This window comes from Sus scrofa, chromosome 5, assembly GCF_054392235.1.
Source record: "Sus scrofa isolate SSC_HxYL_T2T_F1_AM1 chromosome 5, Sscrofa_HxYL_maternal_Yorkshire_Landrace_v2.0, whole genome shotgun sequence".
Lineage (NCBI taxonomy): Eukaryota > Metazoa > Chordata > Mammalia > Artiodactyla > Suidae > Sus > Sus scrofa.
In genome coordinates, this window is record NC_139387.1 from 9304987 (window position 1) to 9323027 (window position 18041).

General features: G+C 47.1%; 2 protein-coding genes across 2 annotated transcripts; one reads left to right on the forward strand and one right to left on the reverse strand.

Annotated features, from left to right (window-relative positions):
• Positions 1 to 847: 847 nt before the first annotated feature.
• JOSD1 (Josephin domain containing 1) lies at positions 848 to 10864 on the forward strand. Its single transcript, XM_084955292.1, is given in 6 exon segments — positions 848 to 1312; positions 9236 to 9364; positions 9494 to 9688; positions 10494 to 10589; positions 10714 to 10748; positions 10751 to 10864. Coding segments are annotated over 6 exon segments (735 nt in total). The 5' UTR covers positions 848 to 1127; the 3' UTR covers positions 10846 to 10864.
• Positions 10865 to 13943: 3079 nt separating this feature from the next.
• On the reverse strand, positions 13944 to 15912 carry TOMM22 (translocase of outer mitochondrial membrane 22). Its single transcript, XM_003126016.7, has 4 exons — positions 15788 to 15912; positions 15420 to 15538; positions 14840 to 14957; positions 13944 to 14667 (listed from the first exon to the last, which is right to left on the reverse strand). Exons 1-4 carry the CDS (start codon positions 15899 to 15901, stop codon positions 14593 to 14595), a joined length of 426 nt encoding a protein of 141 aa, XP_003126064.5. The 5' UTR covers positions 15902 to 15912; the 3' UTR covers positions 13944 to 14592.
• Positions 15913 to 18041: the final 2129 nt, after the last annotated feature.

An 18041-nucleotide genomic window follows, 5' to 3' on the forward strand; every position in this document is an offset into this window, starting at 1 on the left:
GTCAGACGTGACGCTGCGGCGGGGCGGGAGCAGGGACGGCGAAGGAGGGCGTTTCCGGAGCACGCGCCGGGCGGGGGCCGCTGACGTCGGGCTCAGGTGCGCGCGCCCGCCCGCACGCGGCCCAGGTGGTGGCCCGCAGCTCCAGGTGGCGGCCTGCAGCGGTGAGGGGGGCAACCGGCAGTGCGTTCTCAAGCTGTCCGGGTGGCGCGGGGGACCGGGCTAGGGCCGGGGCTAGGGGACCGGTGGGAAGGCGCCTCGGCTTGCACTCACGTGATGGGCGGGGAGGTTGGGGTGGGGGCGGCGAGCTGGGTGGGCCCGGGCCCCCAGGGCGAGGCGTATTGTCTGGCCCCACCCCTCGCGGGCCTGCCAGTCGCTGCGCAGGACCTTCCCTAGGGCTGGGACCAGACTCGCCGCGCCGCTTACCCGCGCCACCCGGTCCCCCGCGGCGGCCGGCCGGACTGCCGGAGCTGACAGGAGTTGTCTCCTCGTAGGGCTGCGCCGAGAGGGCGAGAATCCGCACTTGCCGGGGGAGCTGCGCCCGCCTCGGCCCCTTGGGGCCCCACCGCGCCCGAGGGGATGGAGAACCTCCCCCGAGACCCCAGCACGGCCCGCGATCCCACTCTGGCCGGCCCTCGCTAGCTGCTCGAAATCTGCGTTTTATCCACCACCTAGGCCTTGTCTCCTGAGTCAGTGGCGTTGTGGTTCGAAAGAAATGGAAGAAAAGGAGCGATGTGACCGATTCCGTTCGGTCCTCCTGCCTTGAGGCCTGGTTGGCATTTGCAGAAAGGAAAATACAGCAAGAAAATTGTAGGGTTTTTGGAGGGGGTGGAAGAGGAAGGTAGAAGAGGGGAAACAAGGACTTAGGTTTTATATGAATTTCTAAAACTTCTGCACTTTGACAGCGGTGGCGAAATACACTAAACCTTACCTTTCTATTGAGAAGAGAGAGAGGGAAATTATTTTTCCTTTTGATTCCAACCTTTTCTCTCCGTGACAAGGCATAAATCATGGACACCAGAAACTAAGGTGGACCTCAGGAATTCTGAAAAGACTGAGAAGCTTATATTCCTCCTCAGGAGGGAAGGGTAGGGTGTTTTTAGCCCTCTCTGGAACTTAAAACAAAAAACATGAGTTGCGTGCCATGGAAAGGAGACAAGGCCAAATCTGAATCATTGGAGCTGCCCCAGGCAGCACCCCCACAAATCTACCATGAGAAACAGCGCAGGGAGCTTTGTGCTCTGCATGCCCTCAATAACGTCTTCCAGGACAGCAATGCCTTCACCCGGGAAACGCTGCAAGAGATTTTCCAGAGGTAGGGGACCCTTTCTTTCTGGCATCTTTATACCTTTTTATTTTATTTATTTATTTATTTTTGCTGTTTCCGAATTTCTGTTTGTGGGGTAATGTCTCTGCTGCATAAACCTTCAAACCAACAGGCATTATTAGGTAGCTGTTGTTAGCAGGTATAAGGGTCACAGGAATGGGAAAGAGACTCATTACCATATATATTGAGCACTTACCATGGGCTAGGCCCAGTGCTGAGAGCCTCAGTTGTTATTGCAAGGGATCCTCTCTACAGTCTGTTGGAATGTGTTGTTTCCATTTAACGCACAAAGACGGAGCTCAGAGTAGTTCAGTCATTTGCCCAAGGTAACATAACAAGAGATGGAGCCAAGCTTGAATTCAGGTGTGTTGTTGCTGTGCTTTTGATCACTATGCTATTAATGCTTCTCAAGTCATGCCTCTAAACTTAATAGAGTTTAGAGTCTAGAAGGAGGACAATATACATACACCTGTCACCAGAGTTGGAATATTGAGGGGTCCGTAAGAAAGTATACACAATGCTCAGCTTCCCTATGAGGCCACATGCTGTCCTTGCTGCTTTTCATACAGTTTTGTGTAGTCCTTCTAATAGTCAATTTACTGTCTCTATTTTACTGATAAACAGAAAGAAAGGTCAGGTAATTTGTCCAAATAGCTTCTAAGTAGCAAAGCTGTGTTTTGAAGCTGACTCTAGGTTCTCACCCCTTTCTACTTCATTCTTGATGGCCTTTCTTAGCCACTTTGCCAAATGTTCCTGGGCAGGTTGATGGAAGTTCAGCTCTTTTCTCTCAGCTTTGATGTTCTAAAATTCTTCTATCAAAGGGTTTGAGAAATGGTTCTGCAGTGTCTGGATGAACACAGCAGCACGTCTGCAGTCCATAGCAACTTTGGCAGTGAGCCTGTCTCACCACTCCAGCTTATAGAGAGTTACCCTGCTCAATTCTCAGTGCAAAGAAAGCTCAAGATTTCTTCTGGCAGTTCCAGAAGACCCTTCTCTGACTCCAGAGATGAAATTATTGCACCAGATGGGCCTGAATTATAGCTGGAAACAACCTATTTGGGGTGATTTATGAAGCATAGGTGTGGGCCGTTTACCCAAAGAGAACCATAGGCCCTTTCTTTGTGTGTGTGTTTGTGTGTGTGTGTGTGTGTGTGTACGCGTGCGCGCGCGAGCGCACCTTTTGTCTTTTTAGGGCCTCACTCAAGGCATATATGGAGGTTCCCAGGCTAGGGGTCGAATCGGAGCTACAGCTGCCAACCTACACCACAGCTCACAAGAACAGCGGATCCTTAGCCCACTGAGCGAGGCCAGGGATCAAACCCACATCCTCATGGATGGTAGTCAGGTTCGTTAACCACTGAGCCACAACGGGAACTCTCATAGGCCTTTCTTAACCCCAGCGTGCTGACAAAATTCTAATGAAGGTGATTATTTTCCAGTGCCAGTGATAACCATAGTAATGCCTTAGCCGGGCAGATGTGTCCTTTGCCTCATGGCCATTATCTGGCAGGAGGAGTTAACTCTTTTCAGGAAATAGAGCCCTGGAAGGTGAGATGATTGGTCTTAGATCACTTAGTCATGTAACTGAAAGTAGAAAGGAGGCCACTCCATTGGATCACTTCCTGTGGCCAGCCATTAATATATCTTCTACTCCTAATTGGATATTTGTAAATTACTTCGTAATCAAAGACTAGGGAGAAGAAGAGGACTCGCAGTGAGTAGTGAATGTGCTTGGTACTTTGTACTCTCTGTAAGTCTTGCAACAACCTTATCAATAGTGACCCCAGGAAACTAGGATTCAGTATAAGCAATTTGCCAAGTTTCACTCATTAGTAAATGTCAGTTCCAAGATTCTGTGTGTCCATTCAGAAGCTTTTCATCTTATAAACATGGCCCTGATCTGATGGGATGATGATCACGAACCAGATGAAATTCACTCGGTGCAGAGCACTGTTCTGAGTGCTTTCCTTGTGTTAACTTGCTCTGACGCCCAATCCTATAAGGTAGATGCTGTGATTTCTCATTTTTCCAGATGAGAGAATCATGGCACAGAGAGCCCACAGAGCTAGTAATTGCAGGATTTGGACCCAAGCTTTGTGACTTGAGGGCCTGCTCTCCTAACTACTCTTCTATCCCTGAGTATCGGGAAGGCATGTTGGAGCAATTAGATCATCAGTAGCCCTTCACCCAGCTAGTAAGTTGGGCCTGGGTCTGAAGATGGTGGACTCTGATTATAAGCTGTTTATGGATCATCGCAGGACTCTTTCAGCTGTGTTTTTCCTGAGTGAAAGAATGCTAAACATTTGCTGGACATTCACATGGAACCAGAGTTCTATTCCTGGCTTTTAAAGCTTTAGCAGGTTGTACTACATTCCCCAGTTACCTTGATAGGTAATGTAAAGATCCACCTCAAAGCAATAGCAGACCAGTACATATGAGAATATACTGTCCCCACTCCAGAGGTGCAGTTCTGTATGGAGTATTTAGTGTGGGAAGATTCTGTGTGGATAAATAGAAACAAAGGAGTGTGAAAAGATCAGAGGAAAAACAAAGGGAGAAGAGGCGAGGGAGAGAAAATGGAATGTTTTAAACAAACATTTACTAGCTGCCTGTAGTGTGCCAGGCACTGCTTGGCACTGTAAAGAAAACAAGTTGAACAAGACTCAGCCCCTGAGAAGTACATCTCCAAGCTGTATATTGACCAGGCCTTGAGACTAGACATAAGTGAATTAGAACCATGGAATTTAGAGCAATTTAAAGGGGAAAAGATAATCTGTTTGGGTCTTAACAGAAAGAAGAGTAGTACTGGTGGTAATGTTAACTAGATAATTTAAAATTCCCAGATCCAAAGTTCTATCCCTTTTTTGAAGATGTGGCTAATGAATACCAGCAATGGGACGAACTTTTTGATTAATGCCATTTGTTGAGAGGAAGTTCATCCTAGCAGTTGAATTTTAGCCAGATAGAAAAAATACAAAAGCAGGGTGGAGTTTCAGTGCAGTTGTGGATATGAGATGACTCATGGTTGGAATAGGAATTTAGAAAGTTCTGAGCTAATGACTTGGGCAGCAACACAGGAACAGGGAGGAGAGGAGTCAGGTGTGACAAGCTTGGTCCCGGATTTGAAGACAGTGATAGCACAGAGGTCATTGGTTTGAAAAGGATCAACAAGTGAAATTGGAGAAGAGATCAAACTATAAGAAGAGTTCACACCCCATGGCTCTAACCTCTGCCTCTGGGTACAAAAATGAGAGGCTTGTGTATAGTCCAGAATTTCTACGAAAATAATTAAGACTGGAGTTCCCATCGTGGCACAGTGGTTAACGAATCCACCTAGGAACCGTGAGGTTGCATGTTTGATCCCTGGCCTTGCTCAGTGGGTTAAGGATCGGTGTTGCCGTGAGCTGTGGCTTAGGTCGCAGACTCAGCTTGGATCTGGCGTTGCTGCGGCTCTGGTGTAGGCCGGCGGCTACAGCTCCAATTGGACGCCTAGCCTGGGAACCTCCATGTGTTGCGGGTGCGGCCCTAGAAAATACAAAGAAAAGAAAAGAATTAAGACAGTCTTGAATAGGAGGTTGCTGAGGAGTCTCAAGAAAACATTCCATTGGGACAGAACAAGCTCCCATGGAATTCAGTGGGATCAGCGTGTTGACATCTCCAGGAAACTGTTCAGTGTAGGCTTCAGTTTAGAGGTTGAATCCTAGCCCTGCCACTCACTGGCTGTAGAAAACTGTACAAGTCACCATGACCTCTTTGTACCTTATTTACACTGTGGGGCTAACTTCTCAAGACTGTTGCATTAAGTGATAAAGCTCATAAAAGTGGCTAACACAGTGGGCCCTTGATTATTGTAAAAATAACTACTGATGTTGTGGGCTCACTGGATGGACCCCACTAATGCAAACGACCACTCCTCTAGGAGTGAGATGGAAGTCATTCGTAGCATTTCTGTTATTGATTGGTTGGCAAATACCCGGTTGTTCAGTTACCAGTGCCCAGCTGTCGGCAGATACATGGCTGTTCAGGTGCCACTGCCCAGCTGTTAGAGACACAGAGTAGATGAGTCATCCTCTTTTCTTTGGGAATTTACTGTTAGGTTATGTGTATATATATATATATATATATCAGTGAATTTTTTACATTTATAGTTGTATAGTGACCATCACAACCCAATTTTATCGCATTTCCATCCCAAACCCCCAGCGCATCTGCCCATCCCCCAATCTGTCCCCTTTGGAACCCATACGTTTTTCAAAGTCTGTGAGTCAGTATCTGTTCTGCAGAGAAGTTCATTGTGTCCTTTTTTCAGATTCCGCATGTAAGTGATAGCATTTGATGTTGGTGTCTCATTGTTTGAGATTAGTCTGATTAGTGTGGTAATTTCTAGGTCCATCCATGTTGCTAAAGATGCTGTTATTTCTTTCCTTTTAATGGCTGAGTAATATTCCATTGTGTATATGTATACTGAATTTTTCAATAGTCCTATAAGATAGGGATCATTCTCATTTTTACAGAGAAGTTAACAGGCATGGAGATTAAATGTCAAAATTGGTATTGATGCTGCTTGAATGTGAACTCAGATGTGGATGGTCCTCCTGATCGCCTTCCTTTTTCTATTACACTAGAGCCAGGAAAGGGTCCATGGAAGAGGTAGGATGTTAGATTGAGCTTGAAGAAGCTTTAGAATTTAGCCTGGAAAAGGAAACCGGATAAAAGAAGAGAGGTCATGGTCATGGTGCCTGAAGTACTCTAAGGGAACCAGCAGGTCAGGTGGGGCTGGAAGGGTTGGAGTTGGCCAACCAGGCAACTGGCTGCATTGGCAGTTCTTAGATAAATGAGTGAAATGAGAAATCCTCTTGTGGAGCAGTGGGTTAAAGATCTGGTGTTCTCACTGCAGAGGCTCGGGTTGCTGCTGTGATGCAGGTTCGCTCCCTGGCCTAGGAACTTCTACATGCCGTGGACATGGCCAAATAAGTAAATAAATTAATTAAATAAAATGTACTGATACCTTGGTGAATGTGGCAGGAACATCTAGGCTGAATAGGTGGAAGGAGCTTTTGGAGGCAAGAAGATCAGTTTAGGAACCAGATTCAAAAACCCAGTTGTGAGGTAAGGGGCCTGCAGTTAGGGGGAAAATAGTGGGAATAGACAGGCAAAGCTTTGAATCTGAGGTAGAAGATATAGGACAGAAGAGGCACTTGGAACGTGCACCTCAGAAAAAAAAAATGTGTGTGTGGTCAAACATATTTGGGAACTGAAACCTTTTATACCCCACCTCCTCGAGACCCAAGGTAAATATTAGCATAATAGGGGCGTCAGGCAATCCTGGAGGAAATGTTTTTACTTGATTGGTTCAGCTATTACTGTTTTGAATGCCTCTGTGATCCTCTGGAAGCACACTTGGGAAAGAATGCACAGCATTAAAGTTCAGGCCTCATGGGGGGTTAGCTGGTGAAAGAGTTGGAAAACTTGGCAGTTTCATTGCTGGAATCTCCATGCATCTAAAGACGTCACTGAAGGTATTAAGAGGCTATTGAATAATTGAAGGGAAGGGAACTTGATGTATCTTGAGATAGGCTTTCTTTCACATACGTTCTCATTTAGTCCAAGTGTCCAAGGGCCCACTGAGAGCCTTTGTCCTGTGAAGCCCCATTTTAGGCCCAGGCCAAGAGAGTCAGCTGGCCTTTCCGTTTGTCAGCCTGCCACCACCACCGATCTTTAGTCCTTGCCATAAGACAGGAAGCAGAACTTGGGATTCAGACAAACCCGAGTTTGAACACTAGTTTTGTCACTTGTAAGGTAAGTGATTGTGGGCTAGTCATTTTAAATCACCAAACTTCAGTTTCTAAACCTATAAAATGGAAATAACTCGTAAGTTTATTGTGAGGGTTAAGTGAGATACATATATGAAAGCATCTGTCATTGGGTGTGGCAAAATTTTCACTAAATGGTAGTTATTTTTACAGGTAAAACAAAGTTTGGTTGTGGAGTGGAGTTTAATGTCCTCAGAGCCTCTTCTTTGCCAAACTCCGGAGGCCAGCACATCAGCCCTTCTTATTTGAAAGATCTACTAATATTTACAGGGAAAGATAAACATGGGGAACATTTCAGCAAACATCCCTGGAGCACCTGTCATGTGCCAGGCATTCTCTGAGGTCTGGTGATGGCTAGAGAAGGCCTTGCTGTCATTCTAGTGCGGAGAAACAGACAAGTGAGAAAATGTCCAGTAGTTACACAGGCTGTAATTAAATTAAAGCAAGTGGATGTGCGAGGAAATGACTGGGAGAAACTTAAGGTTGGGTGGTCAGAAAACACCTCTAGGGCAGGAACACTTGAGACCCAGATAAGGAGGAGCCAACCGAGTGAAGGTGTAGGCGAGCCTTCCACATAGTGGAACCAGTGTGGAGTCCCTCACCTGAGAAAGAGTTTTGTGTTCAGGTAGCAGAGAAGGTCCCTGTGCTAAGAGGTAGCGACGAGGTCCGCAGGCCAGAGGAAGTAGTTTTGATTGTACTTAAGTGTTTTGGGAGCCATTGGAGGGTTTAAGCAGTGGCAAGTGTATGTTTTATGCTGGAAAAACATCAGTATGGTTACTGTGTATAGAGGATGAGATTTAAGTTTTCAGAATTGTCCTAAAGACCCGATTCTCGTCTGGAGAAGGCCTTTAGCAACCTCCTAGATGTCTGCTCTCCGCTTTTATTCCTGAGGAACTCACAACATTGCCTGTCCTCCCCTTCACACAAAGGCGAAAGGCATGCTGTCCCTTCCTTCATGATGGCCTTTCCTCAGGTCTTGGCCTGAGCAGCCTAGGAAAGTGAATTAAGAGGATTGGAAATGCCTTCAGAATTGACCTTGTCTTGAGCTGGAAGAGGGGCTAAAGAGGCTGGCCAAGAATGGCCTAAAGCCGGTGGGCAAACCAGACTGCAGTTGAGATTTGTTTATCTGGCACAAAAATTTTTTTCCATTTGTGTATTTTACACGCATGTATATTTGGAAGACTTTAGGCGGGTCATGCATTCCAGTTTAATATGAGCCTTAGTACTTTGTATTGTCTCCTGTGTGGCCCTGGTTCATACATTTATGTGACCTGTCTGGGCTCCTGCAGGCAGGCCTTTGAGGTTTTTTTTTTTTTTTTTTTTTGTCTTTTTAGGGCCACACCCATGGCACATGGAGGTTCCAAGGCTAGGGGTCGAATTGGAGCTGTAGCCCCCGGCCTACACTACAGCCTCAGCAACATGGGATCCGAGCTGTGTCTGTGACCTACACCACAGCTCATGGCAGTGCCAGATCCTTAACCCCCTGAGCGAGGCCAGGGATCAAACCTGCAACCTCATGGATGCTAGTTGGGTTCATTGAACTGCTGAGCCATGACGGGAACTCACCATGGCCTTTGAGTATTTAATGATTAGTTATTACTAAGTATGCAAACCTTAAATAGAAAGCATTTAAACTGTAAAAAATAGAGTTAACAACAGATACTATCCATGCAAATTAGAATATCAAATACTCTTTTCTAATGTTAAATAAAAAAAAAAATAAAAGCTGTACCAAGGCAGGAAGATCAGCAAGGAAGAAGACTGCAGAAATGGGAAAGCTGGGGATTTCACAAATGAGACTTCTTGGTGGAACATTCTGTGTATCCATTGAATTCACTGTAGACACACTTTCTAAATGGCAGGCAGATAGGCCCCAGCACTACTGAATTATTATCTTGCATAAAAAGGTGAATAATTCCTAGGATAGCAGGAGCCCAGACTACAAAGTATTTTGGTACAGACTGGCTACATTTACTTGAATGGGAGGAAATGAGCTTCCAGGGGCAGTGGTGTAAAGGGCTCTTCTGCCCCTGCTATTGCAGGGCCAGGAGGGGTGAGGCAGACCAGCAAGTCCGCTTTCCTCCTTTCGCACCTGTAGGTTGTCTCCAAACACCATGGTGACCCCCCACAAGAAGAGCATGCTGGGAAATGGGAACTACGATGTGAACGTCATTATGGCAGCACTTCAAACCAAAGGCTATGAAGCTGTTTGGTGGGACAAGCGCAGGTAATTGAACCAGGCTTGGCTTGATGAGAAGTGCTACTCAGCTGGGGAGGTGGCCCGTGTGTTGTCAGAACCAGGGAATCCTGGGGAGAGTTGCCTGCTTTGAGCTTGATGCTGTTTTCTCTTCTGCAGGGATGTCGGTGCCATTGCTCTCACTAACGTCATGGGCTTCATCATGAACCTGCCCTCCAGCCTGTGCTGGGGTCCTCTGAAGTTGCCTCTCAAAAGGCAGCACTGGATCTGTGTTCGAGAGGTAGGAGGTGCCTACTACAACCTTGACTCCAAACTGAAGATGCCTGAATGGATTGGAGGCGAAAGCGAGCTCAGGTACCCATGTGGCTGGTGTGGTGGCAAGTTGAGCTTATCCTTGGTTATTTGACAAAGGAGATGAAGTAACTACCTCCTGCTGTTACTTGGAATCACAGGGTTTCATATGTAAGAGACCTGAATCTTGGATGGCTGGTAAGGAGGTGACATCCCTTTGGATGAGGAGTCCCAGCACCTGTGATGCTGGCTTCTAGTCTGGTGGGAGTGGCACTGGAACATTTTCTGACGCAGACAACTGTGAAGGATAGCTGCCAGTCCAGAAGGGAAGCTGAACATTTGGGCCAGAGAGGACTAAACTTCCTTGGGACCAAAGAAGAAACCTTTTCTTTTTTTTTTTTTTTGTCTTTTCTAGGGCCGCACCCGCAGCATATGGAGGTTCCCAGGTTAAGGGTTTCTTTTTCTTCTTCCTCTTTTTTTTTTCCCCTCACTATTAAAAGTCCTTTACTTTAGAGTACTTTGGGCTTTATTTCTCACAGAACAGGCTGCTGTTGGCAGTAATATACAAGGATGGACAAAATCTAGATTGGAAAAAATTTTTTTTAATCTTACATAATGATTTTTATTTTTTCCATTATAGCTTTTTTTTTTTCCATAATGATTTTTAGATTGGAAATTTAACTGGACAGATTGAGGGGTAATCACCCGTGGACTCCTCCAGGAACAGATCCCTACTAGAATGTGTTTAGGACTCTGAGGGCATAAATAACAAGGTCACTGTCTGGCAAACATGTGGCTCCAAGACTAGTATTTGCAGTTTTACTAGCATTTCATTTTCTCTTTCATCTATCATTTTTTTCCCCTGTAGGAAATTTCTAAAACATCATTTGCGAGGAAAGAACTGTGAACTCCTGCTGGTGGTACCGGAAGAGGTGGAGGCCCATCAGAGTTGGAGGGCTGATGTGTAACACAGTTCTGCCCAAGCTTCCCTCACCTCAGCCCCCTGAATCCTCTGTGATGTGCTGTGGCCTCTCCAGTGGGTCTGCTCTTGCCACTTCCCCAAACATCTCATTGGGTTTCCCCCTCAGATTTGACAGTGCAATAGGACAGACGTGTGGACTGTTACAAGAACCAACCAGCGTTACTTGTTCCTGGGAAAGAAACGTAGGAGCTCTGTGTGCTTAGGGCAAGCTATGATGGAAGACCTTTGTTTTATTTAAGAGAGGAGAAAGAAAGGTGGGTCCTGGCTTATTTCCCCCATTTCTATGAGGACTTGACAGAAGCTCTGCTGGAGTTCACTGCTGCTCTGACTCACCTGGAGATGCTGCCTCCACTTCCCCTTTCCTGGCAACCAGTGGGTCTGAAGACACAGTACATGCAAAGCCCATGTGACTGGCTTGAAGGACCCAGAGCAAAAAGGCCTCTCTCAGGAAACCATCTCCAGAACTGAGGCAGCAGTACTGCATACTGTCTCTAACCCTTTTTCTTTTTTTCTTTTTAGGGCCGCACTTGTGGCATATGGAGGTTCCCAGGCTAGGGGTCCAATCAGAGCTACAGCTGCCAGCCTGTGCCAGAGCCACAGCAACGCAGGATCTAAGCTGTGTCTGTGACCCACACCACAGCTCACAGCAGTGCCGGATCCTTAACCCACTGAGTGAGGCCAGGGATGAAACCCGAAACCTCATCCTAGTTGGATTTGTTTCCGCTGAGATACGAAGGGAACTCCGTTCTCTAACCCTTAATGCCACACTTACCCATCTTTAAGAGTGGTTTATGGCCATCCTTGAAGTTTTATAATGGAAGGTTCTCCAATATCCCACGCCAGGTGGTTGAATCCTGCAATATTCTAGCATGACAGGGTGAGCTAGATACCTAAGAGGATGTGACCAAAGCCAGGTGGGAGCAGGCACGGGCCTGTCTGCTTCACTCCAGCGTCATCCCTGCCACTTCACTGCATTAGCTTAGGGGCACGAGATAAACGAAAGGGCAGTTTTCCCAGCTGACCCACTCTGGCAAAATCAGGGAAAATAAAAGACCGTCTTCGACATCAAATTCCACTAGTTCAAGACAGTTGGGCAAGGAAAGTATTGTGAAGATAAGCCTTCAGAGATTTGGGGCGACTAGAACTGGTATTAGCCCTAGGCTTGGCGTCACTATAGTGACCGGAAGCAGAGCCCCCGAGTTGGGTGGATATGTGCATCATGCTTAGGACCTGGGTTTGTCATCTCTGTAGTTTCCTTTACAGATCAACTGAGAATGGACCCGCCCCCTACCTCTTTAAATAGTTGTAGGCCACTTTTCTCCCTGCAACTTTGGAAAACAAAAGACAAGGAGGGGGAAGTAGGTGTCATGCCACACTGCCTGTCACCAGTGGTTGTGGTTAAGGCGGGTGGGCAGGCACGGATGACCTGCCAGCCCTTACACATCAATGGCCTTGGTAGGTCTGAGAGCTGCCCCACTGGCCAGACTTCTCTCTGGCAGCAGAGCCAGCCTGGGGCTTGCATGTCAAGCCTGAGCAAGCTTAACGGGATGAAGCTGAGGCTTTCTCCCCACTGTGACTGGAGTGCATGTTTACACCAGCACTTTTTCTGCACATGTATCTTCAATCCAACAAGGCCATTTTTTATGCTGAGTAACAGGCCACCGAGCGGCTACTGCATTACACCCCCTCAGCAAGTGGCTGCAGTCTCTTCTGCACCATTTTCCACACCAGACCTGCTTGGCACCACAGGGAGCTTTTTACCCCTGCACAATGACATTCCAACCACCACCAGCCAGAAGTTACAGCCAACCTTGCTGATTGTCACAAGCAGGACCTTGGGTCCACTGGCACTGTCAGTGATGTAAGCCATTTCCTGGGGGGGGAGGAGGAACATCCTCTCCACCCGTCTGCTTGGGCCAGTGCGAATGGCACTTCAGAGGACTCCCTCTGCACTTGGGGTCCATGAGCCAATGGGATATGCAAAGACGCGTAAACATTTCAGGGCTGGTTTCTCTGTTCATATCCAATTCTGGTGCTTAGGAACAGGGACCTATGCTGATGCCCGAGGGCAAAAAGCCCCACTTCCTTTAAGGAAGGGGGCAGGCCTGACCCTAAAGCCCAGTAAGGGGCACCCCTAGGCTTTTTGTTTTTCTTGCTTTTATTCCCGTTTTTTGTTGGCCTTGTGCTGGGTTTGTTTACAAAAGATGTATTTTGTTTAACCAAATATTAAAAATGGAACTCTGTACATAAACCTCATCTCATTGAATTCTGTAAAAGTGAACTTTAGCATGATGCTGCTTTAGAAGGAACTCACTACTGTCATAAGTCATCTTGTAGGGACATAGTGTGCTTTGGCCAAATCTCACTTCAAAGACCTATCAAAATATTCACCAAGTAGGACTTGATTCCAAAACAGCCTGAGCTGTTTTTCAATTTAATTTATAAAAACTAGGCTCCACAATATGAAGAACCATAATCTTCCTCTAACTACACATTTATTTACTGACAAGTGACTACGGCTGGAACAGGTGGAAGATTGTGTATCTCAACAGAGGGCCTGCGTGGCCACAGCACCAAGTACACAGCAGGATGCTGAGTCACATTTGAATTCAGATCAGGCATTTTCTGTGCCTCCTGGTAAAGATCTCTTAGCCTTTCTGTGACTGTTTTCCTCTTCTGTAAACTGAGACTACCAGCTCCTAAATTGCATAGTGTAGTTTCAGCAACCCACATTACAAGTCATAGTACTCTTAGTAGCACAGTGCCAACAAAAATGTTAAATGGGAAAAAAAACCAACAGAGCTCAAAGACAGAGCTACAGTTGGACTCACTAGCATAGCTCACCAGCAACTACAGTTGGTCCTCAAATGGCACAGGTCTGAGCTCTGTGGGTCCCCTTAGACATGGGTTTTTTAAAAACAAACAACACAAACTGGTTGGTTGCGCCAAAGACACAAAGAGCCAACAACAAAGTTATGCACAAACTCTTAACTATGCAGAGGGTTAGTCCCCCAACCCCTGTGCTGTTCAAGGGTCAACTCTTAGAAAGAACAAACCCCAAATGTTTTATCTGCAACCTTTCCATCCCCAGACCAGAAATCAATACACACGTCATTCCTTACAATTCTGCAAGTACATGGACCCGATCCTTCGTGGGTCATCTGAAAGGGACTTGAGAGGTTCTTGTGAATTTAACTAACTTGGGCCTAAGGGGTCAATCGCTGTTAAATAGTGGTGCCGGCTTAGGTGAGAGGAAATGTGAGGGGCAGTTTTCTTTGCCCTTTGAAAAGGGTCTGAGTACTTTCAAGGTATGTATCACAAGCACTTGGAAGACACTTTTGGTTGGGATCATTTTAATATTTAAATACAAAAAGTGAGCACTGAGTTTTCTCCCCCCCTCTCTTTTAGACACACACACAGATCTAACAGCCAAAATATGCAGAGGAAATGAGCTCTTGCTTTGTCCTCCACAGTCCCCATCTTGTGGTTGAAGCTGCTGCCAGCCCTCCCTCCAACATACGTAGAAATTCACAGTGGCTGCGTTACAGGACAGCTGTAATGCATTTTGTATTTTATATTGTGTGCATTCCACTCTTAAAAAACCAAATAGCTGTTACTGGTCAGGGTACACCCTTCCCAGTGTCATTAGTTCCTACCCCACAATGGGATAGTGAGGAATCTTTTGGTCAAGAGTAATTTAGGGAAAGGGGTGGGATGGCCAGAGGTGGTGTAACCATCTGCAGTGCTGCACTCTGCTTGCTATCAGAGTGAGGACAGAAAAAAATAAGTCAGGATAGCATGGAGTGCATGGCTGCGAGTTTGGAGTCTCTCCACAAGACAATGGGAAGTCTCCCCACCAGGTTTAGATGGATCAATGTGCCAAAGTTAAAAAAAAAAAAAAAAAAAAACCAGTAATCAGCAGTTCAAACACTATTGAATTTTCAAATTTCTCCCACCAAGACAGGTCAAACACGGCAGTAACAATCTAGATCTTTCCGGGAAGTGATGGTAGAGCCCCAGGCATTCCTCCTGACAGCCCTGTGTTAGGCCCTAGAAGTATCTGGAAAAGAAAGGGAGGGGTATAAGGTATTATACAGACCTAGGGATCTCATTTTTCATCATACTTGTTGAGGGCACAGTCGGGTACCTAGGAGAGCAAAGTAACTGCCCTAGTGCTGGAGAAATAAACTTGTGTCTCCACTACTGGCAAAAAGCCCAGGTTTTGGGCTCACCTGCCGTTGCTGCAGTTGCTGCTGTTGCTCCATCTGCAACTTCTCAGTCTCAAAGACGACAGGAAGAACCAGGATCATGAAGGAAGTGGTTCCAATCCACAATGCTGCCCTAGAAAACCTGCAGAGGGAGCAGGAGCATGGTGGCAAGACAAATACAGCTTCATCAAGAACGAACCAGTAACCAAACCTCTCACACTGCACACTCAGTGTTTATGCAAAGCGTGTTCTACCCAACCCTGCACCATACTCCTACCAGAAACAGGAAGAGCGTTTCTGGTGAATGTACATCTAGTAAGAGCAGTCTGAACATTCTCCTAAGTTCTCACAATGCTCTTACACGTTAATTGTCTCACATAATCTAACATGATCCTCAAAACGACCCTGCCCGATAAGAATCCCCAGCTTACAGAGAAGAAAATTAAAACCAAAAAAGGTTAAAGTAGCACCAGTCCAAGGTCACTCAGTAATCTAGGTGGCGGGCTGGCCTCCGACACAGGTCTGATGCTTCCAAAGCCTGTGTTTGTTCAGGGCACCTCCGTCACCCCAGGCACACCCCAATATCTCTGCCCTCGTCCCTTACCTGTACATTTTTTGAGCCACGAAGAGGGAGAGATCAAAAGTGGCTCCAGCCGCGGACCGGACCCTCTCCGGGAACATCTCCGTCAGACCCCACAGTCTCTCCGACAGGGTCTCATCTAGCTGTGGTGGAGGAGGCGGGGTCTAAGCCGAGCAGCTGCAACTACCCCTCGACCCCAGGACACACGGGTCCCCCGGAGCTAGGGTCCCTCGACCCCAGCGGGGACTCACCCCGCCTCCCCGCGGCGCCTCTGTTCGGACTTCTCCAGAGTCCTCGACGCGCCTTCGCCCGCATCCCTCAGCACGAGGAGCCCGCACCCCCGCCTCCCGCCTGCACCCTCTCTCCCCGCTCCGCCCCGCGGGGCTCAGTACCTCGTCGTCGTCTTCCTCCTCGAGCTCGTCCTCAGGCTTCTCGGCATCGCCTTTCGGAAGCAATTCGTCTGGGGACAGGGACGCCCCAGGGCCGGCGGCAGCGGCGGCAGCCATGGCTGTGGGGCGGGGGGTGGGGGTGGGTGGGTCACCGGAAGCGGAAGGGGAGAGGCGAGCGCAGCGCTGACAGAGCCGCCCTTCCGGGATCCAGAGGCAAGACGGCTCGGAAAGAGCGCCGCCATCTGGCGGGCGGGTTCCACTGCCCTTCAGCCAAGGGCGGCCTGAACTTCCTGAAACGTGAGGCATCTGGAACATTTGTTGAAAGCACAGGATTCGGGTGCTTCCGCGATTATTCAATTCGGCGAATTTTAACAAGCTTCCCAGAGATCACACTTAGACAAACACGAATCTAGTTTCATTTCTCTGAGGAATGTACTTGGTAGGAGTCAATTTGAGAGTTGGTCTTTGAAAAAAAGTCCTAATGTACTAAAACAAAGGCGAGTTAACAGTTAAGTACCAGGCATTGTTTGTGCGAAAGCCGCGGTGGGGGAGTGGAGGAGGCGTGGAGCGGGCGCGCTAATTTAATCTTCACACCAATCCACTGAAGAGCAATTATCCCTTTCTAGAAATGAGGGAAGTGAGGCACAGTACAGGGTTGTTGCAAGTATTTCTGGAGGATGGATTTCTAGAAGTGGGTTTGTTGGCCAAAAGTATTAACATTTAAAATTTTGTTAGGTATTAACTAATTGCCCTTGGAATTATATACTTTCAAAATAGTAAATGGAAATTTCTTTTATAATGTGCCCTAAAAGTTACTAATATAAGGGTAGTTGGATATACCTCTTTAGCCAATTAACCAAGGAATAGAATAATTTTATAGAAGAATTTCAGGATCGGACAGTCCCAATGCTTATCTGATAGATGATAGACTGTTCTTCCTGTGCTTACATATTTGGGGGGCAGGGTGGGGGCTGCACTTCCTCCTGATGGAATCCTCAGTCCTTGTCATCTTTGGACAGAGCAGCCCTGACTACAAAGTCTTCATGCCACAAAAGGGTGCCTACTGTATGATTCCATTAAATAAAATTAAAAGGCAAAATCAATCTATGGTGAGAAACATAGTGATTCCCTTTGAGGAGGAGAAGGAGGCAATATTTGGGAAGGCAAGAGAATTTCTGGAGTGCTGGTAAAATTCTATTTTTTTTTTTCTTGGCTGCGTGCACAGCATGCAGAGGTTCCCAGGCCAAGGATGGAAACCATGCCGTAAGACTGACCCAAGCCACAGCAGTGACACCAGGGAACTCCAGAAGGTTCTATTTCTTTTCTTTTCTTTTTTTTTTTTTGGTCTTTTTGCTATTTCTTTGGGCTGCTCCTGCGGCATATGGAGGTTCCCAGGCTAGGGGTCGAATCGGAGCTGTAGCCACTGGCCTATGCCAGAGCCACAGCAAGGCGGGATCTGAGCCGCATCTGCAACCTACACCACAGCTCACGGCAACGCCAGATCCTTAACCCACTGAGCAAGGGCAGGGACCGAACCCACAACCCCATGGTTCCTAGTCGGATTCGTTAACCACTGAGCCACGACGGCAACTCCCAGAAGGTTCTATTTCTTGATGTGGGTGGTATTTACAGGGGTATGACCATTTGGGATAATTCACTAGGCTGTACTTTTTATGAATTATGCTTTGTGCATTTTTTTTTTTTTTTTGTCTTTTTAGGGCTGTACCCACAGCATATGGAGGTTCCCAGGCTAGGGGTCTATTCGGAGCTGTTGCTGCTAGCATATGTCACAGCCATAGCAACGCCAGATCAGAGCCTCGTCTTCGACCTACACCACAGCTCACAGCAACACCGAAACCCCAACCCAGGCCAAGGATCGAACTTGCAACCTTATGGTTTCTGCTGCGCCAGAAGGGAACTCCCATTTTTTTTTTTTTTTTTTTTTGATTTAAGTAGGTTTGAAACTGGGCAGGATCCTGTGGGGTCCTCCTGGGTACAAATCCTTTCAGTGTCCCTGTTACTAGTTTGTAGGAAACAGGCTTCTTTCAGCCTCCTTGACTTTCCCTGAGTTCCAAAGGGCAGATTCAAACAGTTGCTAAGCAAGGAGGAGAGAATGCAGAAACAGAGAAGCAGCCAAGAAACAACAGTCCAGCAACTGAAGCAAGGTCCTAGTTCCTCCTCAAGGACTATGCAAAACAATACCTTTGAGTTCTTCCGTAGGAACTAAAGTCCTCACGAAAGGTGGAGGACGGTAACT

Bases quoted from the DNA above. Each gene is read 5' to 3' on its own strand.
- TOMM22 (XM_003126016.7), bottom strand. From the start codon at position 15,901: ATGGCTGCCGCCGCTGCCGCCGGCCCTGGGGCGTCCCTGTCCCCAGAC. The intron at 15,539-15,787 runs GTACTGAGCCCC...CCTCCACCACAG, and splicing joins AGGAGGAAGACGACGACGAG to CTAGATGAGACCCTGTCGGA. The intron at 14,958-15,419 runs GTAAGGGACGAG...CTCCCTCTGCAG, and splicing joins GTGGCTCAAAAAATGTACAG to GTTTTCTAGGGCAGCATTGT.